General features: G+C 36.5%; 1 protein-coding gene and 2 pseudogenes across 1 annotated transcript; all 3 read right to left on the bottom strand.

Annotated features, from left to right (window-relative positions):
* Positions 1 to 1,058: 1,058 nt before the first annotated feature.
* Positions 1,059 to 9,640, bottom strand: LOC138820638 (UDP-glucuronosyltransferase 2B31-like; annotated as a pseudogene).
* Positions 9,641 to 11,288: 1,648 nt separating this feature from the next.
* LOC138820872 (UDP-glucuronosyltransferase 2B31-like) lies at positions 11,289 to 24,662 on the bottom strand. The gene is made up of 6 exons (XM_070012826.1): positions 23,911 to 24,662; positions 22,322 to 22,470; positions 19,296 to 19,427; positions 14,342 to 14,429; positions 13,370 to 13,589; positions 11,289 to 11,565 (listed from the first exon to the last, which is right to left on the bottom strand). The coding sequence occupies exons 1-6, from the start codon at positions 24,632 to 24,634 to the stop codon at positions 11,289 to 11,291; spliced, it is 1,590 nt and encodes a 529-aa protein (XP_069868927.1). The 5' UTR covers positions 24,635 to 24,662.
* LOC138820921 (mortality factor 4-like protein 1 pseudogene) lies at positions 15,533 to 16,599 on the bottom strand (annotated as a pseudogene).
* Positions 24,663 to 24,761: the final 99 nt, after the last annotated feature.

Genomic DNA, 24,761 nt, shown 5'->3' with positions numbered 1-24,761 from the left:
TTGAAATGAACACCAAGATAGGGACACAAGAGGTTTTATCTTTGTTGTTGTTCTTTTTAATGTACTATGTGATTTTTTTGTTTCTTTGTATGTTTTCCCCCATGGTCCAACCCCTGTTGTGGCTGTATTTGATTCCAGTGTCCTACATCTTATTTTTTGAGGGGGGAGGGCTGGTCATAGGGCCTGAACTCTGAGACTGAGCACTGTCCCTCAGCTCTTCAGCTCAAGGCTAGTGCTCTACCACTTGAGCCACAGCACCACTTGCGGCTTTTTCTGCTTATGTGGTGCTGAGGAATTGAACCTAAAGCTTTATATATGCAAGACAAGCACTCTACCACTGAGCCACCTTCACAGCCATGTGTACTGCATCTTGTATATACATTTTCCTAATTTGGGGAGGGAAAGGGGAAGGGAAATAACAAAATTCTAAAATAAGGATATAGGATGACCCATTGTAACAATGAGGTGTACAAGACAGAACGTTGAAAACAAACTGTACAGCTTTGCAGGGGGAGGGGAGAAGAGGGAGGAGTTGGGGAGGTGGGGAGTAAAGGGATGGTAGGGAAAAAATAAAGGAGGATGTAACAATGCTCCAGAGGAAATGGACTCATTACCTTGCTCATGTAACTGTAACCCCTTGATGCAGTATCTTTACAATAATATATATATATATATTTTAAGTATCAGTTAAAAAAAGAACAGAAAGAAAAGAGAATAAGAAAAGGTAATATTGTTCAAAAGGAAATGTACTTATTACCTGACTTAAGTAACTATAACCCTTCTGTACATCACCTTCACAATAAAGATTTTAAAAATTTAAAAATGCAATATGTTACTCCAAAGTGAATTAAAGGAGGTTAAATATTTACAAAACTTATTCAAATTAAGAGGGGATTTTTTTAATGGTCTTATGTTCACAGAAAACATGAGGAACTTAGTTAAGCTCAGAAAATTATGTGGAAGTTCACTTTTGACCTTCAGCTACAAATTTCAAAATCTGACTGGAGCAAGAAACTTCTTAAAGTTTGTCTTGTCATACTAGGAAAGATCCCAATCCATTACACAGTCATCTTGCTAGAATAATTAACAGAACTACGAGCTGCCACTTGGATACAACTCTCTCTTTTCTTTTTTCCACTTTTAGGAAACTTCCAGCAACACAAAAGGCAACATCTTGTGAAGCTGAAGATGAGAGCTGCCACACAGGCCAGCAGGAAGCCAATCACATCCAGACAGTGGTAAGGGAACCAGTTGAGGTCATGGAGAGCTGGGCGAAGGTGTTTGGCTCCTTTGGGGCGCATGACAAACTCCATCCAGAAAACAGCTCGATCCAGAGGCTTCACTGGCTGATCATGGTGAATTCTTGATAACCTCATTGCATTCTCTTTATACCTAAAAGGAAAACACAGAGACACTTACCTTAAGGGAACTTAATTTTCCTGAATATATTAAGCCTAACCAAGTTTATTAAAGTGTCATATAAATAATGCAAGTTAAGGCAAATGGACCCAGTGCACCAGTGTTTGTTGTCAACTGCCCACATACAATATTTGCTTTTTAAATGGATACTCTAATTGAGCAATATTTATTTGAGAAGTTAAAATTTTAAAGACCTACCTTGTCCTAGTAGGTAAAAGGCATCCTAATGAGTCTCTTTCCACTTTTACCTTTTATTGTTTTTATTTTTAATTGCAAACATTTAATTAGATTTTACAGACCTGCTCAAATGATATTACATTGCTCAAAACATTACCTGATAAAAAAATATCTATTTCTCTTCTTGAACTTGATAACTTCAAAGCTGTAAAGCTGTCAGTGTTCTCTTGTCATTTCACCTCTGCCCATCCCATGTAGTCAATGTCTTTCTCTTTTGACTTTTAATTTTCACTTCCTTTTCTAAATTACAACTCTTCCTTGCTAGATCATGAAGCCTGCTTTTTTTTTTATCTTATTATTGAGGGAATACCTGGGTTTTTTTTAGCTTTAAGTTCAACAGCCCAATAGGGTGCTCACCTAACAAACTAAAATGTAAATCCTAATACCACCAAAATTTAAAAGTTCAATTAGGTGAACTAGCCTTCCCATTTGTGTTATGCTATGATTGCCCTTTCTACTGTGCTGATCTGTGACTCAAGTGGTCGAGCACCTGCCTACTAAATGTACTGTTGTCAGTTTAAAGGTCTGAAAACCACATAAATTTCATGATTATGAGGATAGAATATATATAATATATACCATATACTTGAATTTCCTAAATTAAAATGTAACTATTATGGTATTTGTATCATATGTCTTAATTATATCAGAAAGCATAATAATAAAATGAGTTTTTTGGTAAAAGATTATTGATTAAAGCCACGTTTCACTGGCTAAAACCCATATCTCTAGCTACTCAAGAGCCTGAGCTCTGAAGATGCTGGTTGCAAGCTGGCCCACCAGAAATGTCCCTAAGACCCTAATCTCTAATTAACCACCAAAAAAAAGCACCAGAAGTGGAGTTGTAGAGTGACAACTCTGAGTAAAAATGCTCAGAAATAGTGCACAGGCCATGAGTTCAAGCCCCAGAAAAGGGTAAACAAAGAAAAAAATAGATAAACAGATTATTTGAATGAGTAATTTCAGATATTCAGTTAAACAATTTCTTTAATCTTCATTTATCATTTCTCTAAAGATTGTCACATTTTGAAGTCATTACAAATTGCTGTATACCTTTGGCACTGTTTATATATGTAGAAATGAGTTCACTAATTGCTTACATATTAATCTGTGAGATCAAGTTCAACTCTGGTATTACTTTGTAGTTAACACTAAAAGTCTTACAAAGCTGGGTACTGATAGCTCATGCCTGTAAGCCTAGCTATTCAGGAGGCTGAGATATGAGGAACTTGGTTCAAAGCCAATCTGGGAAGGAAAGTCCCTGAGTCTTTTACTCCAATTAAACAACCGACAACCAGAAGTAGCTCAAAGTGGTAGGGCACTAGTCTTGCATGGAGAAGATTTAGGGGCAGCCATGAGTTCAAGCTGCATGATAAAAAGATAAAACCAAAAGAAAACTACAAACCAGCTCACATTAAACTCATTTAAATTATTAAAGAATAATCCTCCTATGAAAGGTGATGACATAGATGCACTGTTACTGATGAATGCGTCTGTAAACTGTCCAATGGAGAAGTAGTTATACTCAAGAAGGGTTGGTTATTAATGACTGTCTTCAAACCATTGAGGAGAGCGTCACTTGAAAATGTGGTAAAGTCCAATCTAACAGCTGCTCCCTTGGCCTTCATCCAAACAGTGTTATCAGGTTGATTCACGAACAAAGGAATGCCCACCATAGACACCATTTGTTCCACCATGATTGTTCAAGGCCTTGGTTTGGGGATGACCTGCATTTGGGGGAATTTCCACAAAGTGATCAAGTATGTTTTAGATGAAGTGAGAAAGGTACAATACAGTGTGTTCAATGTGAGTGCTCTCGACATAGCATACACTTTACTCATGAAACTCCCCTGAATTTTAAACCTCAGAGCATCAAGCACCAAAGTTCACTGGAGAGACAAGGGAAGACTCAGTGAACACATCTTGTGTGGCTTGAGACTTGAAAAATGAAAAGAATTAAAAGAAGAGCAAAAGCCAAATGTTTTCACAAAAATATTTGTATGAAAGATGTAGTTTGTGGCAATTGAAGAAAAGTCTGGGAGACATGTTGTAGTATGTTCTCATGAGGAGCTAGTGAGGTCATGGCGTGTGATACAAGGGCATCCAAAGACTGCTGGAATGCAATGGCTGTGGTTGGTGCTGGTATGAAAGGAAATACTGGCCACGCTTCATCAAATAACGTGCTACCACCTCACAATAATGTTTGTGTGTTTATCACTATGAAAAGTTCAGGGCTTCTAGTACTTCAAGGAAAGGAGTCACTTGCCATGACATTTGAAATTCTGTTGCAGTTCAAAAATAAGCAACTGTGAGAAGGAGGGACATTCATAACATACCTCTCTACCCAGGAAGAATGGGATTATATACCCTAGCATAACAATTTTGTTATTTATTTACTACAAAACTTCAATGTTATTTTTAGAGACTTGAGATAATAAAGGTTCAATACATTTGTTTCCTATTGAACTATTATCTTCATAATGTGACTTTTTTCATAGTTTTACTGACTATTCCCCTGAGTCTTACCAAGGAGGTCATTCTGGGAGATCTATTTGTACAGCCGAGTATTGGATCCTAGGTATTTGGTATCTTGCCTATATATCTCCATAACATCTGTTATGTAGAGAAAATATTATTTGATATCTCAAATGTCAAGTCATAACATGCTTGATTCCTACAGAATTCAAAGGCAGACGAGACTTCTCCTTGAAGTGGACCCTTTAGAAGAACTGAAGAGATTATCAAATTGAAAATTTTCCAATTGGCTAGATAATGAATTAAGAAAGAATATTTTAATATGAAAATATGGCCAAAGATCTATGACAGAGAATAGCTACATTTGATAGACTTTATAATCTAAAAATATAATTATTAGTATTAATTTAAAGTAAATCATTCATTGTGAATATATGGTGGAAATTACTCAATTACTCATTTTTATATAGTTTATCTTAACTGTGAGTATAAGCATTTAGTATTATATTGTTATTTTCAGCTTGGGTTCTATTGGAAGCAGTTTAATTATGATCGTTTGTAGCTTAAGTTATCTATTGCAAGATACCTCATTTTATCTGTCAAAAAGCAAATTGATAGTTAATGTTAAAAATAAATTTAACTATTTCAAGTAAGAAATGCTTCAAACTTCTAGTAACCACAAATATGCACTACTCACAAGAACAAAAAATGAAATATAAGTTTTAACCCTTCATCCAGAAGGTTAGTAGATAAAGGTAGAATTTCTTGTGTGTGTGCCAGTCCTGGGACTTGATCTTAGCTCAGTCCCTGAGCTCCTCATACCACTTTAGCCACAGCTCCAATTCTGGCTTTTGGTAGTTAATTAGAGATAAGAATCTGAAGGACTCTCTTGCCCAGGCTGGCTTTGAACCTCAATTCTCAGACCATGGGATTCTGAGTAGCTAGGTTTACAGTCATCAATCACCTGCACCCACCTTAGAATTAGTAAGGTTTTCGTAAGGTTTTTTTTTTTGTTGTTGTTGTTGTTTTGTGTTTTTTTGTGTTTTTTTGGTCGGTCATGGGGCTTGAACTCTGGGCCTGGGCACTGTCCCTGCGCTTTTCAGCTCAAGGTGAGCACTCTACCACTTGAGCCACAGAGCAACTTGCAGAATTAGTAATGTTTTAAGTATTAAGTGGAAGAGCTTCAGGTGGAGTAGGATCAAGAAGACAGAGGTAAATAAATGATGAGAAAAGGTTGAAAATGCATTCAAGAATCCAATGTAAAATATGTGAAATTTATGTAATCACCTAGTCTCAATTGTAAAAAAAAAAAAAAAGGGAGAGAAGAGATAGGTTAGCAGCAATGGATGACAATGTTGTCAGACACCTTGTACATAGTTTGTAGAATGGAAACGTCTTTGTACAACTACTTAAAGATATAATAATAAAAATGCAAAAAAAGAATCCAATGTATATCGGCAAAATTACTAAGTCGAGTAAGGGAAGGGGTATGTAGGAGAGGGATGGGTAAGAATGTTGAGAGGAGTGACATTGATCAAGATATAATGTATTCAGAAACTGCTTTGTTAACTCCTCTGTAGAACTACATAAAGATAACAATAATAAAGAGAAGAGCTTATTGGATAATAACAATATGGCCATTTTAACCCATTGTGACGTTGGGAAATTTTATTCAACTGTTTGCTAATACCTAGATGATAATGTTGATTTTAAAATCTGCAAAGTTTGAGAGAGTTTTTTTCTTCCTTTTTTTTTTTTTTTTTTGTTTAGAAAGTTGAGTGGTCTTGCCCTGTGTATTGGCCACTAAGAGTGGATTTTCTAAGATGTATTTGTTCACTTGTCCTTCCTTCCTTCTTTCCTTCCTTCCTTCTGTCCTTCCTTCCTTCCTTCCTTCCTCCCTTCCTTCCTTCCTTCCTTCTTTTGGTCAGTTGTAGAGCTTGAACTCAGGGCCTAGGTGCTGTCCCTGAGCTCAAGGCTAGTGCTGCACCACTTGAGCCACAGCACCACTTCTTTTGAGAGAGGTTTCTAATTTTTTTTCATACATATGGTCAAAAATAATAAACTGATTTCTATTTTATAAACTATCCTCATAAGTATATATGAATTGTTATATTGTGGTCCATGTGCAATGCAAATATTAATGTAACTGCTTTTTCAGAAAAACATAACTTGTTTAATTAGAACTTTCCTACATCAAACAGGAACCTAAAATGTAGTTTATAAAAGTTCAAATGACATGAGTACACTGACCTAATTTCTATGTATTGGACAATAAGTTACTAATATCCATTTACTCTTTTAGAGGATTTTTTTTGCATTCTTTCCTGCACTATACATATATTATGTTGGTTCTTCAACTCTCCTTACTCAAATAGGACAAAGGCAGTCTGAGGTGTTTTAAGTAGAGTTCCTAAAGGATAGAATTTATTTGTGTTTTATAAATTCATTTCCTTTTCATATAGCAAGTTTTGGCACTCAAATCCTTTTCTGTTTAACAAATTCATTATATAAATATCCACCAGCAGCTTTAGTTTACTTTTTGTGGAATCTGTGTAAGAGCTGATGCAATTGTGTTGGCTCTTTCTTCTATGATGTTACTGACCATTGAGCGCAGAGAAAACACCACCACACCTTATCTACAGAGCTCTGGACAAACTTTCCCATTTCCTGTGAAGATAGAATATTCTTCATCACAAAAGAACAACTACAGAGAAACAATTTGTGAAATTGTTAAAATATCTGTATCTCAATTCACTCAATAGTGCATTTTATTTGGAAGATGTAAAATATGAAACATAAGCTTCTATTATGTATATTTGTGTAAGTGTACATATAATTGTTCATGTATTTGACAGGAAGAAGAGAAACAGAAAATTCATACTTTGATTTGCATAGATGGCCTGAGAAATTATTCTACTTAGTCTCTTAGTTTATAATTGTATTATTTGTTAGTGTAGGTTCCTCCAGTTAGAATTAGAGTGAGTTTGTAATTGCACTTTACTTACAATGCTAATGATTATTTTTTTAAATTAAGGAAGAAAGACATGAGTATAGATCACTCACAAAACCCCAGAAAAGAGCAATAGATTACCAGTAGCAGTGTACACTTTTAGTAATCAACCTAGATGTCAATAATCTTAATTTTCCAACTAAACAATAGAATCTGAATGACATATCATGACATACATAAACTGAAAATTATATACTGATATTGATAGTCCAAGAAAATAGTACTTAAAAAGAATCAGGAGTAGCTAATTGCTCATATTTGAGGAATAGGTTGCAAGTCCAAATCATTCAGAAGACAGTAAGACTACTATATAGGAGAAAGAATCCATCAAGGATATCTAATGATAAATACATCCCATAACAGAACACTGACTTCCTAAAATATATATAACTACGCTTAAAGAGGAGACTATGTTTTGATAGAATGGTAGGGATTTGATTTCCATGCTCTACCCTCATTAATAGAAAATCATTCAAAGTCCAACAAAGATCAGAGTTAACTAAACTAGAGATCAAGTAGCCTTAATAGACATATTAGTGTATTCCAACCTGCAACAGCAGAATATACTTTTGTTTTGCTGATTACCTAAACCATTTTACAAAGCCAATCACTTATTGAGCTAAAATGTAATGCTCTCTCTCTCTCTCTCTCTCTCTCTCTCTCTCTCTATATATATATATATATATGAATATATATATATGACTATATATATATAAATGTGGTAAAATAAAGTTCTTATCTTAGCAAATCATCAAGGAATAAAAGTGGTAATTAACCAGAAGAATAAGTAAGGTTGTACAAACACATATGGACAGAGCAATATACATTAGGAAGAATAGTGAAACAATGAAGGAATCAAATATGACATATAAAATATTCATGGCACCAAATAAAATGATCAACATCAAATACTTTTATCTGTCTGATACAGCAATATTCAATAGAATAGAATAGAATATTCAATAGAATAGAGTTGATGCTTTGAAAAGGTCAATTTAATAAGCCTTAGTTATATTAATGAAAACAGAAAACCCATAAATAAAAATGCAGATGAAATATTACATAATATATAAATGACAGCATTGTAATGAGAAGACCACTAACTTTTATTACACACACACACACACATACACACACATACACACACACACACATACCCAACTCACACACACACACCCAACACACACACATCTAACACACACAGAGTTTTGAAACTGATCATATATAATCTAGAACACTTGGGAAAATTATGACATTCTTATGAAATTTAATCAAGAATTAATACAAACTTAATTATAAAAACAGCACACAATGAAATTGAGACAATAAAAATCCTCCCAATAAGCAAAATCCCAAGAACAAATAATAAATAGGAAAAATCTTTCTAAACAAAACCCAAGAACAAACAAAATGCAATATTTATGCAAGATTTTATTGTATTGCAGTGTATTATATTGAGTTGTATTGTGTTGTATTTGTGTGTTGCCAATAGTAGAGATGGAATCCTATGTTCATATTTCCTTTGTGTTTACTGAACACCATTGTATTCCTTATGATGACATTTCAGACAATTTTTATTTTCTAGCTTCCCTATCCAAATAGAATTAAGATGTGGGTTCAGGATCCGTTTCTACTTCCTTTCTCATGACAGGCAGCATTTGCCTCTGGAATGTTGTAGTCACTTAGTAAACATTCTTTTTTTTTTTTTTTTTTTTTTTTTTTTTGTCGGTCGTGGGGCTTGAACTCTGGGCCTGGGTGCTGTCCCTCAGCTCTTCAGCTCAAGGCGAGCGCTCTACCACTTGAGCTACAGCGCCACTTCCGGTTTTCTGGTGGTTTTATTGGAGATAGGAGTCTCACGGTCTTTCCTGCCCGGGCTGGCTTTGAACCGCGATCCTCAGATCTCAGCCTCCTGAGTAGCTAGGATTACAGGCGTGAGCCACCAGCGCCCGGCTTAGTAAACATTCTTTGAATGAATCAATTATTCTTCCTTGTGACTTCAACAATGAACTCAATTTAACTGACAGTATTCTCCAAAGATTCCAGTTATCCTACACTTTTCCTTGACAGTCATGAAACATAGATAATTGCAGTGGTCCATATTCAATAGGATACTTGGTCTCCCCTCTCATGTCTACTATGCTGATGCAGACCCCTGAGCAAGGAATGCAAAATTATTTCAAAAGAAGAAAAGAAAAAAAGAGAGGGAGAGGGATAGGAAAGTAAGAGTTAAGAAAGAGAGGGGGAGAGTAAGAAGGACAAGGAGCACCAAGCCAACAATGACAGGTTCACCTCAGGCAAAGGTTTGGCAGGTTTTCAGTGGAGTCCTCCCATGAATTCAAAATTTGGTAACAGTAGTCATGGGCAGTGGAAATCCCAGTAGATCCTAATGAGCCAGACATCAGTTTTGGCCAAGAGCTCACACATGTAGTGGGTATTCCTGAACGGAGAATAAACCATAATAGGAAGGATCATGAAGACATTTGATCTGAAACAAATCATGTGACTTTCTGAAAAAAGTTGGAATAAAGTAGGCAAGACATTTACATATTGTGTTTTGATCAAGAATATTTATTTATATTGAGACATATCATTCTGAAGATAAAATGCATTCTTTGAAATCTATTTGATACTTTTGTTTGATACTTCTAGTATCAAATAAAAATTCAGAAACCTTTTGATCTATAGACTCAATTGATAAAATCACATACTCTAAGAAAGCTATCTCAGGAGGTTTCTATATTTTAGCAAATCCTTGATTTCCAGAACAGTGGGATTATGAGAGTATAACTAAATTCTGAATGGTGCTAAAGAATCTGTTTGTGCTAAGGCTGGATGTATCTAACAGTAAATTGCACAATTTGCCTCCTAAATTTGTAAAAGGATGTGTTAGACAACACTTTTTCTTTTCAAGTGTACATATATCATATAATTGCCCTGTGAGACAGTCACAGTTCATGTCTCAACAATTATTACCTCTTGGGCTAGAAATCTACCACTTCAGCCAAGGCACTAACCCTACTTTTTCCTGGTTAACGTGGAAATTGATTTTCTCCTGGCTTTGAAGAGTAATCTTGTGGAATTCAATCTCCTGTGTAACTTGGACATAGTGTTCTAGCATTTAAGGAAAATGGCTACTTCAAGTTATTTGAGTGATTTATTTATTTTTTCCTGTGAAGACTAGAATAGAAAGGAGAATATAATACTGGAATTTGAAAAGTGGGAAATTTAGAATACTCATTATTTAAAAATTCTTCTGTAGACACAGCCAGGAGCTGGTAATCAGGAAGCTGAGACTGGAGAATCATGGTTCAAAGCCAACCTGTCAAGAGAGTCCATGAGACTCTTTTCTCAAATTAACCAGAACAAAATAGGAAATGGCACTGTGGCAGTGGTAGAGCGCTAGCCATGAGCAAAAGTGCTCAGGACAGTGCCAAGGCTCTGAGTGAAAACAAAGGTCTACAATAAACTGTCTAAACCTTATCACATAGCTGTGATGGAACTAAGTGAAGCTGTACACTAAACTGCAAATCCTGCACCAATATGTGCATGAGTTTATTTGGAGAGAGGAACAATTGAACAATTGAGTGTGCATCTACTCTCAAAAGCTGAAATGAGAACCTTCACTTCAATATTTATAAATGTCTAAGACAAAAAGAAATGTGTTCATCAACGCAAAGGGTTTCCAAACTATTCTAATTATATAGTGAAGAACAGGGAGAAATCATTTCATTCCTAATTAAATTGAGAATGACTTTGTAGGGAAATAAACATCTCAGTGATGTATTATTGGTCACAAATTGAGAAGGTAAATATTGCTGCACAAGCTTCACTACAGTACATCTTTCTTATAAATAAAAAAATACATGGTACTCCAAAATGAAGTTAAAGGAGGTTAAATATTTTCAAAACCTATTTATATTATGAAGAGACTTTTAATGGTCTATGTCCACATAAAACTTGGGAAACTTAGGTAAGCTCAGAAAATGTAGGAGTTCCTTTCTGACATTCAGCTAGAAATTTCAAAATCTGACTTGAGCAAGTAACTTGTTAAAGATTTTCTTGCCACACTAGGAAAGATCCCAATCCATTACAAAGTCATCTTGCTGGAGTAATTAACAGAACTACCAGCTGCCACTTGGTTTTACAACTATTCTCTTTTCTTTTTTCCACTTTTAGGAAACTTCCGGCAACAAAAAAGGCAACATTTTGTGAAGATGAAGATGAGAGCTGCCACACAGGCCAGCAGGAAGCCAATCACATCCAGAGAGTGGTACTGGAACCAGTTGAGGTCATGGAGAGCCGGGCGAAGGTGTTTGGCTCCTTTGTGGCGCATGACAAACTCCACCCAGAAGACAGCTCGATCCAGAGGCTTCACTGGCTGATCATGTTGAATTCTTGATAACTTCATTGCATTCTCTTTATAGCTAAAAGAAAAACACAGAGATACCTATCTTAAAGGGATTTAATGTTGCTGATTATATTAATCCTAACAAAGTTTAGTAAACTGCCATAGAAATAACCCAAGTTAAACCAAATGGACATACTACCTTAGTGTTTCATTTTCATTTGCCCACACACAGTATTTGCATTTGAAATGGATACTCTTAAATGAGTAATATTTATTTGAGAAGTTATAAGTTTTTAAAGAATTCACCCTTGTAGGTGAAATGTCTGCTGATCTCTCATTCCCCCTTCTGCCTTTTGTTTTTATTTTTAGTCTCAAACCTGCAATTTTTATAGAAAGGCTCACATAATAATATTACTTTGATCAAAGTATAGTATCTCATATTCAAAGGCATCTATTTTGCTTCTTGAACTGGTTAACTTTAAAGCCATAGAAACTCTCAATATTTTCCTGTCACTTCATGTCTTCCCATACCATGTAGTCAATTGTTTTCTTTTTGATGTTTAATTTTCTTTTTCTTTTTCCTTACAATTCTTCCCTTCTATGTCATGGAGCTTGCTTTTATCTCATTACAGGAGGAGTTTCTTTAAGGTCAACAGTCAGGGAGCTTTTAGTTATCTTATTAACATAGCAACTCTAAACATGGGAAATAAAAGGCCATATCACATTGTTTATTAGAAAAACATTATGTGAATTATATAAAAGTTTCCTAGAACTTGAAGCATGACTTGAATAATAGGGTATTTACCTAACAAACCAGAGCTCAAACCCTAGTACCACCAAAATTAAAAAGTTCAATTAGCTGAACTAGCCTTTCCATTTGTGTTATGCTATGATTGGCCCTTCTTGCTGTGTTGTGCTGTTACACATGTCTCATAAGTGTACTGTTGTCTGTTGACAACTCTGGAAAGCCAAGTAAATTTTATGATTATAAAGATAGAATATATATACTATTATATATGTGCAAAATATACAGTGTATATTTGAATTTTCCAAATTAAACATGCTATTTTATGATATCTGCATTATAGGTAATTAATTACATCTGTTAACACAATGACAATAAAATGAGTTTTCTGGCAAATGAATATTTGATTGAAGACAGGTTTTTGTGGTTCATACCCATAGCCCTAGCTGTTCAGGAGGCTGAGATCTGAAGATGTCTCAAAGCTAGCACAGTCATGAAAGTCCCTAAGACTCTTGCTCCAAGTAGCTACCAAAAAAGCCAGAAGTGGAGCTGTAGCTCAAGTGGTAGAGTAATACCCTTAAGTGAAAAAGCTCAAAGACAGTGCACAGGTCCAGAGTTCAAGTCTCAGGAAATGCAAAAAAGAGACATTTTCGTTATTTGATTAAACCATTTCTTATTTGTATATGTAGAAATGATTTCAATAATTGCTGACCTAATTAATCTGTGAGATCAAGTACAACTCTGAAATTACTTTGTAGTTGAATATAAAAACATGCTAGAAAGCTGAGCACTGGTGGCTCATGCCTGGAATTCTAGCTATTCAGGAGGCTGAGATCTGAGGATCACCATTCAAAGCCAGTCTGGGAAGGAAAGTCCCTGAGACTCTTATCTCAATTAGCAACTAGAAAACCATAAGTGGCCCAAAGTGGTAGAGTGCTAGGTTAGGTGAGAAGTTCAGGGATAGCAACTATGCCCTGAGTTCATGCCCCAGAACAATACAAAACAAAAACACAGATCAAGAGAATCTCAATTAAATTATTAAGTAATAAGCTCCCTTGAAGGGGTAAGATGCATCGTCACTGATGGGAAGAATCCTTCTCTAAATAGGATCTAATGGAAAGGTAGTTAAACTCACGAAGGGTTGTAAATGACTGTCTTCAAAGCATTGAGGAGATCTTCACTTGAAAACCTGGTAAAGTCTAGTCTAACAGCTGCTCCCTTGGCCTTCATCCGAGCAATGTTATCTGGTTGATCCGCAAACAAAGGAATGCCCACCATTGGGACTCCATGGTAGATGGCCTCGTAGACACCATTGGTTCCACCATGAGTGATGAAGGCCTTGGTTTTGGGATGACCTGCATTTGGGGAAATTCCACAAAGTGATCAGGTGTGTTTTAGGAATGAAATGAAAAAGGTACAATACAGTGTGTTCAATGTGAGTGCTCTTTACAGTCATGAAGCTTTTAAACCTCAGAGCGACAAGAACCAAAGTTCACCGGAGAGACAAGGGAAGACTCTGAACACATTTTGTGTGGCTTGAGACTTGAAAAATGCACAGATGATTGACAAAGGAGAACAAACCCAAATGATTTTATAAAAAAAATTTTATAAAAGATCTATCATGTTTAATTGAAGAAACTCTGGAGACATGTGTAGCATGTTCATATGAAAACCTAGTGAGGTCATGGCATGTGATATGGAGGGCATGCTGGACTGGGATGGCTGCAGTACTGGTGTCAATAGAAATACAGGCCACACTTCATTGAATAATGTGCTACTGCATCACAATAACATTTGTGTATTTTCACTGTGAAAAGTGCAGAGCCCCATGCAATACAAGAGAAGAGGTCATTCTCAATGACATTTGAAATCCATCTGCCGTTGGAAAATAAAGAAAGCTAAAATAAAAGATAGATAGGTCAATCACGAAGCGCCTCTCTACCCAGGGAGAATGGCTGTGTACCCTAACATGACAACTTTGTAAGTTATTCATACTAAACTATGAACAAATTTTAGTATATGAGTTTGAGATAACACGTTTGTTTCTTATTGGACTATTATATTCATAGAGTGCTATGTTTTTACTGTTTATTCTACAGAGTTTTACCAAGGAGGTCATTCTGAGGGATCCACTTGTAGAGCCGAGTATTGGATCCTAAGGTTTTTGGTGTGGTGCCTTCATATCTCCATAAAACCTGTTAGGTAGAGAAAAATATTATGCAATATCTCAGATGTCAAGTTATAGCATGCTTGATTCCTAAGAATTCTAAGAGAGAGGAGTCCTCTCCTTGAAGTGGACCTTTTAGAAGAATTGAACAGAGTATCAAGCTGAACATTTTCATAGCTTAAAGAATTAAAATGGAATATATTATTAAAAAAACTATTGTCAAAGGTCTGTAACAGATTATATCTATACTTCATGGACATTATAATGAAATAAGTATAGCCATGAATATTAAAAATGTAAGTTAGTCATGTGATTATATTGTGGAAATTACTCAATTACCTATTTTTATGTAGTTTATCCTAACTCTGATGTTAAGAATTTCATATTCATATTAGAACCTGTTTACTTGTGTCCATTTATACTTTATATATTATAATTTGCCTCTTTTTATCTGTCAAAAAATCTAATAGTTACCTTTTAAAGTAAAATTATGATTGAAAGTCTGAAAAACAAGTGGTAAAAGAATCTGACATTTCCTGAAAACTGTAGCTACAAAATGACTTGCATCTACCATGGTAAAGGTACATTCCACACAAAATACAAAACCAGTGAAGCAAGCCAGCAATCTTGGCAAGGGAGCAGGTGGCATGTGTAGGGAGTGAGGAGGGCTGTGAGGATGGGGCTATGCGTGAAGCACCAGGAAAACCCAACTAAGCATCCTAGGCAAGGTGCGGCTTTGCACAAATCCTGGCCTTTGGGACTGGGTCAGCTTGGTGACATGGCATTAACAGGAATGCATTATCAAAGAGAGTCATGTCAGAGGAAGAGATCACCAGCATGGAAGTCGATTTGTCACCTGGGCAACAGCGCGACAGCTGTCTCTTGTCTGTCACTGGGTCCAGGGGTCCACTGGTAGCGACTTGGAAATGAAGGAAAGAAGAAGAAGAAAAGCAGTGGTGACCCCTTTTATTTTCCCTGCTTAAAATGAACAACACAACGTGCAATTCTTTGGCAAGCCACCATCTTCAGAGTGCACCATCTGTCCAAGAGAGGGAGGAGGAACGTCGGGTCACACACATCCACTCACGCGCGCACTTGCAAGCACGTGTTCCACAGACCCCATGCCAGTGCTCACTCGACCTTCCAGCGGTCCTCGTAATCGCTGGCACAAAGGTAGATCCCAGAATTCGTGGCCAGGGCTTTGAGGAAATCGTGAAGAGAGGTCAGTAACAGAGCCAGGCGCTTCTCATCCAGCAGGGTGTCACCCATCATCGCGCCAAAGCGAACCAACAGTCGCAGGAGTGGGGAGCAACCCACTGGTGGGACATGGGCGTGTCGGGGTGGTCCCTGCAGTGAGAATCTGTGCTTACTGAGGCCTCTCAAACTTGTAGAGCAGTCAGGTGCCCACCATCACATCAAAGTCCTCTTTAATCCTGGCCAGAAGTTCATTGTCATTACCTGTGTTTTCTCCAGTTTGCTTTTAATTTCCATAATCGTCTAGAATGGAATCCACATTCTTCTCAGTAGGAAGATAAAAGAACTGTTTCTGTCTCGTAATTAAGTCGCAATCATCAAGAAGCCATGGCTTGGAAGTGGCGCTGTAGCTCAAGTGGTAGAGCGCTCGCTTTGAGCTGAAGAGCTGAGGGACAGCGCCCAGGCCCAGAGTTCAAGCCCCACGACCGACAAAAAAAAAAAAAAAAAAAAGAAGCCATGGCTTAAGCTCTTCCACCATCTTCACTTTAACTTCCACTCTGCGCATAAATAGTTCAGCATTTCCACAGTACGATCCACCGGGGGCCCTTTTCTCCCGAGGAGGCTGGTACAGCCACCATCTCCACTGCCAGATGTTTCCTGCTTATTCCTATTTGTTTTTTTTTTGTCAAAGCTCATCTGCAGTCGGCCGCAGGTCTTTTCTTGCCGCCCCTCTCATCTTCCCCTGTGCTTACTGCTCCTGATTGTCCTTTTGAAGTTCAAGTGGCTTCTGCGGATTGGTGTCCACGTCCATAAGTACCGTGATGTCTGGAACCCACTCATCCAATTTTTATTTAATCGCTGTAATGCATACAGCCATTCACTTGCTTGCCTTTCTGGGCAGCCTAGGCATACTTTGTTCTTAAAGGAGAGGTCCATGAAAGCAGGGCACTCGCTCATCCTGCTGGAACTGAGGTTTTGGGTCCTGCTTGGGTGCCTTTTATAAGTGATTCTCCCTGACTACTGCCCCCGCCCCCCCCCCCCCCGGCAATTTCCTCTCCACCCAAACTCACATCAAAGTCCCTCAGCCACCTGGAGCACTCCACCCCTGGCCCAATATCCCAGAGCCCACTGACTTCACAGCTCCACTACTTGCTAGCACGCTAGGCCATCCCTAATAGTTACTTTTGAGAATAAGTTTATTTTAACTATTCCAACTAGAAAACCTTACAACTTCTTTTAAATACAAACAAGCACTACTCAAAACAAAAAATATGACTGTCAGTTTTTAGTCTTAATCCAGATGTTGCAAATATAACTAGAGTTATATATTTTATATGTATTCCAGCAATGAGGCTTGACTCAGAGGTTGGGCACTATCCCAGAGCATACTCAAGGATTCTTATTCAAGGATATTACTCTATCAGAAGATCCACTTTTTTTTTTTTTTTTTTTTTTGGTGGATAATTAGAGTTAAGAGTCTGAAGGACTTTCTGGCCAGGGCTTGGTTTGAACCTAAATCCATAGACCTTGAGTTTCTGAGTAGTTAGGATTACAGGTGTCAGCTACCAGCATCCGGTTTCGAATTAGAAATGATTTTGAGTATTGAGAAGAAAGACTTGGTGTGGAGTGGGGTTAAAGGGAGCAGAGTAGACAAATGATGAAGAGAAGAGGTAGAAAATGCAGTCAAGAATCCAATGTATGTCCTGCACAATTAAGTAGAGCAAGGAAAAAGATATGTAGTAGAGGGGTGGATGAGAATGTCCAAAGGAGTGACATTGATCAATATATACTGCATTCATTAGCTGCTTTGTTAATTCTTTTCTACAATAATAATAATAATAATAAGATAATAATAATAATAATACAAGATAATAATAATAATAATAATAAAAAAACAGAAGAATTTATTGTCACTTGGTTTATAACAGTAAGGCCCCTTAATTGTGATGTTGGGAAAGTTTGTCCAACTCTTTTCTAATACCTTGATGATAATGTTGATTTTTAAATCTGCCAAGCTGCAAACTCTCCTCATAAACATGATTCGATAGTATTATGTTCCAGGATTCATGCAAACATTACTGTAACTGTGCTTGCAGATGAATCTAACTTATTTAATTAGAAGTGACCTACATCAGATGGGAAACGAAAGTACAGTCCATAAAAGCCCAACTTGCACAAGCATACCGAACTATTTTCTATTTATCATAAAAGGAAGTTACTAATAATGTTTACTGTTGTGGAAGTTTTTGAATTCTTTCCTATCCCATACCTATAGCCTCTTGGGTCTTCAACTCTCCTTTTTCAAATAGGCAGAGGCAGTCTGATGTCAAGGGCCCGTATCTAAAATATACTTAGAATTCAAAAAATTAAATCCCCCACAACAAATCCCCAAAGAACCAACTGTCCCATTAATATATGGGCTAAAGACTTAAAGAGAAACTTCTCTGAAGAGGAAATAAGAATGGCCAATAAGCACATGGAAAAATGCTCAACTTCTCTAGCCATAAGAGAAATGAAAATCAAAACAACATTGAGATACCACCTCACCCCAGTTAGAATGGCAAAAATCAAGAACTCTAATAACAACAGTTGCTGGAAGGGATGTGGACAGAAGGGAAACTTACTTCATTGTTGGTGGAGTGTAAACTTGTTCAATCACTTTGGAAAGTAGTATAGAGGTTCCTCAAAAGACTTCACTTAGATCTCCCCTATGACCCAGCAATCCCACTTTTGGGCATTTACCCAAATGTTTACAAACAAGACCACACTAAAGTTACCAGCACAACTCTGTTTATCGCAGCATTATTCACCATAGGTAAGATATGGGATCAACCCAGATGCCCCTCAGTAAATTAATGGAACACGAAAATGTGATATATATATATATATATATATATATATATATATATATATATATATATATTCTATGCTTCCATTAGAAAGAATGACAGCTCCCCATTTGTTAGGAAATGGAAAGACTTGGAGAAAATCATATAAAGTGAAGTAAGCCAGATCCAAAGAAATACAGGTCCCATGGTTTCCCTTCTTTGTAATAACTAGTATATGTCTAGGGTAATCTTATCAAATGACCAGAAAAGCTCAAAATCTATGTACATATGGCCATATAAGATGATGCTAAGAGAAATGAACCCCAAGATATGGACATAAGAGATTTTTAATTGTTGTTGTTGTTTTTAATGTATTATGTGATTTTTTTGTTTCCTGTGTATGTTCTCCCCCCTATGGTATATCCCCTGTTGTCACTGTATTTGATATTGGTACCATGCATCTTGTATGTACACTTATCTCATTTGGGGAAAGCAAGGAGAATAATAAGATGCTGAAACAAGGACACAGGATGACCCATTGCAACAGTGATACTCACAAGATACTATGTTGGAAATGAACTTTACAACTTCAGATTGGGGGGAGGGGAAAGGGGGAAGGAAGGCATAGTAGGAAGAAAACAAGGGAGGGTGTAACAATGTTCAACAAGAAATGTACTCATTACCTTACTCATGTAACTGTAACCCCTCTACACAGCATCTTTATAATAAAATAACATTAAATAAAAGGTAGTATAATGTTTTCAGTAGTGTTCTTGAAGCATATAATTTATTTGGGGTTTGTAAATTAGTTTTCTTTTCACATAGAAAAAGTATTATTCTGTCAGTATCCACCAGAGGGAGCTTTACTTTACCTTCTGTGGAATCTGTGCAAGAGCTGATGCAATTGTGTTGGCTCTTTCTTCTGTCAAGTTACTGACCATTGAACCCAGAGAAAACAACACCACACCCTGGTCTCCAGAGCTCTGGACAAACTTTTCCATTTCCTGTGAAGAAAGAATGTTCTCTATCACAAAAGAACAACTGCAGAAAAACACATTTGATGTTATTATAGTATCTGATCAGTTCACTCATTAGCAACTTTTATTTGGAAGGAGATATATAATATGGAATAATAAGATTGTAGTATGTCCGGTTATGCAAGTGTGTATGCATTGCTTATGTGTTTGACAAGAAGAAGAGAAATAGAACCCTCATATACTGATTGGGGTAAATGGCCTTGGAAATTACTCTACTTAGATTCTTAGTTTATAATTGTATTAATTGCTAATGTAGTTGCCTTCAATTAAAAGTACAGGGAGTTTGTAATTGGGCTTTACTTATAATAGCTATCATTAGTTTTCCAGTATTAAAGAAAATAGACATGAGTATATTATCTCATGCACAAAACCCCAGAAAACACTTTAAGTGCATAGTTTATAGTATTATCCCTGGATTTTTGTTTTGTTTGTTGTTGTTGTTGTTGTTGTTTTGTCGGTCATGGGGCTTGAACTCTGGGCCTGGGCACTGTCCCTCAGCTCTTCCCTCAGCTCAAGGCGAGTGCTCTACCACTTGAGTTACAGCGCCACTTCCTAGCCCTGGAGTTACATGATCTTAATTCTCCAATTAAATGATGGAATCTGAATGATGAGATCTAACACTTGTCTTCTGGAAAAAAATCTCACCCCATTATCAAAGACATACACAAAGGGAAAGCAATATATTGACATTGACAGTCTAAGCAAACAGTATTCAAAAAGAATCAGGAGAAGCTACTTGCTCATAATTAAAACATAGGTTTCAAGCCTCAGAAGAACACTATGAAGGAGAAAGTATCCATCAGGAATATATAATGATAGATATACACCATAATGCAACATCGATTTCTGAAAATACGTATTACTAAACTTACAGGAAAAAATTGATTCTGATATAATGATGGTAATTTGATTTTTATGCTCTACACTCATTAATAGGTAAATCACTGCGGAAAAGTCCAACAAAGAACAGATTTAACTAAACTATTGCTCAAATAGACTTAATAGACATATTAGTATATCCCATCACACAGTAGTAGAATACACTTTTGTTTTATTCGTTAACAAATTAAATCATACATCAAGCTAAAACACAAGACTAAAAAGCAAGTACAAAGTCTAGTAAAATAAACTTTTGTATCTTAGTAAATTATCATGGAATGAAAGTGATAATTACAGGATCAGGAGGAATGTAGTTGTGGATATGGAAGGGAAGGGATGGTAGGGGAAAAACAAAGGAGGAGGCAACAATGCTTGATAAGAAATGTCCTCATTACCTTGTCATGTAACTGTATCCCCTCTGTAAAGTATGTTCACAATAAAAAACTTATTTTAAAAAGAGTGATAATTAACCTCTAGTAACTAAGTTTGCACAAACACATATGAACAAACAACAGACATTAGAAAAAATAGTAGAACAATGAGGGAACAAAATATGACATATAAAATATTACCAGCACCAAAGAAAATGATGAATCCCAAATACTTGTATTTGTGGGAAACAGCAATACTAAATTAAAATATACAACTTTGAGAGTCTGCATTAAAACAAAGACACATAAAAAAATTACCAAATGAAGAATCTCAACATATTAGGTAAAAAGGTGCAAACAAAACACAAAATCAGGTGTAGAAAAATATGGTAGAGAGCAGGGACAAAAATGAAATGAGCTACAGATAAACAAAGAATACCAAGAATCGATGAAACCAAGAGATAGTATTTTGAAAAGGTCAAATTAAAAATACTTAGTTATACTGATGAAAAGAGAGAAAACCCATGAGTAAAATTAGAGTTGAAAGATGATATAATGTATAAAAGATTCCATTGTAATGCAGAACATCCCTAGGTAATATTAATCACACATAATAAAACACACACACTGGTTGTCAATGGCTTATGCCTGTAGTCCTATGTGCTCAGGAGACTGAAAGCTGAGTATCAAAGTTCAAAGCTAGTCACAACACACAAATCTGACAGACTTTTTGATTAACCAGTAAAATGTCGAAATGGAGGTTTCTCTCAAGTTATAAAGCATGAGACTTGAATGGAAAAACCTAAGGAAAATGTAAAGTCCCCTAAGTTCAAGCTCCAACACTTTTACACACACACACACACACACACACACACACACATACACACACACATATACACACACACACAGAGTTTTCAAACTGACATTTATAATCTAGAACAATTACTACAAAATTTAATCTGTAAGAAATAAAAATTACATTATCATCATGAAATTGAAACAATAGAAATCCTCCCAATAAACAAAAGCCTAAGAAAAAAACAAACTGTCCAAATTTACAAAATTTTATGGTATTGTTTTGTATTTATGTATCAGCAGTGATAGCAATTGAACTCTATGTTTATGCTTCCCTTATGTACTCCTTATGAAAACACTTTCAGACGGTTTTTATTTTCTACTTTCCCTACCCCAATGGAATGAAGATCTATGTTCAGAATCTGTTTCTGCTTCTTTCTCAGGATAGCCAACTTTTGCCTGGGGAATATTGTAGTCATGTAATAAACAATGTTTGCATGAATCTTGTATTCCTCCACATGATTTCAACAATAAAGGCTCAATTTAACTGACCATATTCTCCAAAGATACCAGTTATCTTAGCTTTTTCTGGATAGTCATAAAACATAGAGTGCTGAACGGAAATACACTAGTCCACAATCAACAGGATCACCTCTCTCACACCTATTTTTCTGATGGAGACTCCTAAGAGAGGATGCAAAGCCATTTCAAATAGCAGAAGGAAGAGAGGGAGAGGAAAAGAGAAAGCGAAGAGAGGGAGAGGGAGAGGGAGAGAAAGAGGGAAAGGGAACACCAAGTCCACAGGGACAGGTTCACCTCAGGCAGAGGTTTGGCAGGTTTGCAGTGGAGTCCTCCCACAAATTCAAAATTTGGTAACAGTGGGCGAGGGAAGTCCAAATCCCAGTAGGTCCTAATGAGCCATATATCAGCTTTGGCCATGAGCTCAAGTACTGTAGTGGGTCTTCCTAAGTGGAGAAAAGAACATAATAGGAAGGATGTAAAAACTTTGCCCAGAAATAAAGCATGTGATTTGCTGAAATAAGTTGGAATAATGCAGGTAAGACATTTTCATGCTGTGTTTTGATAAAGGATATTTGTTTATAATGACGCATGTATTACTCTGTATATAAAATATATTCTCTCAAAGTGGTACAAGCATCAAATACAATTAAGAAAGATTTGGATTTCCAGAATCAATTAAGAATATCACATACTCTAAGGAAGCTATCTCAGGAGGTTTCCACAGTTTAACATGAATTTTGTTCATCCTTGATTTTCCAGAACAGTAGGTTTTTGAGAGTCTAACTAAATTCTGAGTGGTGCTACTGCATGCGGTTCATATTGAGAAGCTAATCATATTACTCTCCTGCTCTCTAGGAGGACAGAGAGACAGAGAGAGACAGAAGAAAAAGAGAGAGGTACACAGAGACAAATAGAGAGAGCTAGTTACAGTAATTAAAGCATTTTCTGTGGGGGATAGACATTATTTAATAATTGTGAAAGATCATGCCTAGAACTATTGGTAAATGATTTCTTTGTAAGTAAGAAAACTAAGCTAAAAAGATGGAACAATTTTCTTGATGCTACATAGTTTTGGTGATAAATAAGGACTAAATCTACATAGTTGAAGACATTATGATATTAATGGGTTTTATGCCATCATGTTCTTTTTATTTTTTCTTTTTGCTTATGTGGTGCTGAGGAATCGAACCCAGGGCCTCATGAAAGCAAAGCAAGCACTCTACCACTTAGCCACCTTCCCAGCACATGTCATGTTCTTTGTTTTAGTTTGTGTGCAGGTCCTGGGGTTAAGATCAGATCTGGGTACTGTCCTCGAGGTTTTTATTAAATTTTTATTTTTTAATGTTATTATAGTAGTGATGTACAGTGTTTTACAATTGCACAAGTCAGGTAATGAGTAGAGTTCTTTTAAGACCATGTTACCCCTTCTTCTCTCTGAGCTTCTTTTGGCTCAAGGTTAGCACTGTACCACAATTGAATCAAAGCTCTGCTTCTGGTCTTTGGGGGTTTAATTGAAGATGAACTCTCAAGGACTTTTCTGCCTGAGCTAGCTTTGAACTGTCAGAATCCCAAGTAGCTAGGATAACACATGCGAGCTCTTGGTGTCTGGAATATTATTCTTTTTTTAGCTGAAATAAGACTATAGTAAAATGCATACATAATGCTTTCTAAAAATTGTCCGTGGTTCAAGTGGCAGAGTTATTGTTTTCTGGAAATGTTTCTGAAAAGGAGATGGCCAGAGTTTTAACTGCTTCTCTAATGTAAGCCTTTCATGTCATTGATCTGTATTTCCCTCAGGTGTTTAGTTTGATATTTACTTCAGCTCATCTTCAAAGGAACAGAATAGTTAGGATTAAATCATAATAATTTAAGGGGTAGCTTACCTAGAACTTCACTGTAAAACTGATTCCACTTCTTCTCATTAAATGTTTGAAAGTAGAGGTCAAAAAAAATCACATTCATCATGTTCTTCACCCTCTCCATGAATGACATGCGATCACTGAGCTCAGACAGAGCAACAGGCACATAGGAAGGTGGAAATGGAAGTCCTCCACACTGTTTCTCATATTCATTGCCAGGGAAGAAGCGGAGAGTGTACACAAGAGGAATTTTCAGTAGCTCAGCCAGAAGTTCTCCACAGGGAACCACAGGGTCTGTTAGTAGGACATCAAACTTTGATTCTTGTAGAGTTTTCATAAGTTCCTTGTTTAAAACCATGTCTTTGCAGAGGATTTCAAAAGCATCAGAATATTCTTCAAATATGTCTTGCATTCTTGCATGTAAATTCCAGATTGAATACTTTGGGAACTCATATGTCCATTCATTGATCCAATGTTTGAAAAGACTTTCAAACTCCTGTGTATTCAAAGACGTAGGGAAAATCTCAAATTTAAAAGGAGATGATTTTCCGGAATCCACAAGAATGGCAGCAGAGGATGTCAGGACAGTGACCTCATGGCCTCTCTGCACGAGCTCATCCAGCATCATCTTCACATTGAGCCAATGACTGTACTCCATGGGCAACACGACCACCTTCCCACAACTTCCAGCATTAAAGCAATACATCACTTGTATCAGCAGAAGAAGGGACATCCATTTCAAAGACATCTTGGTAAGAGTCAGCTGTCTTTTTGGTTTGGTCTTCCTCACTAAATTTTCCCTCACTTTATATTCATGGAAAATTCAACCAGGATGTTAAAGTATAACTACATCCTTTCATAGATCCATAAAGTAT

This window comes from Dipodomys merriami, unplaced genomic scaffold (assembly GCF_024711535.1).
Source record: "Dipodomys merriami isolate MVZ:Mamm:240054 unplaced genomic scaffold, mDipMer1.0.p SCAF_9, whole genome shotgun sequence".
NCBI lineage: Eukaryota > Metazoa > Chordata > Mammalia > Rodentia > Heteromyidae > Dipodomys > Dipodomys merriami.
This window is presented reverse-complemented; position numbering and strand designations above follow the sequence as displayed.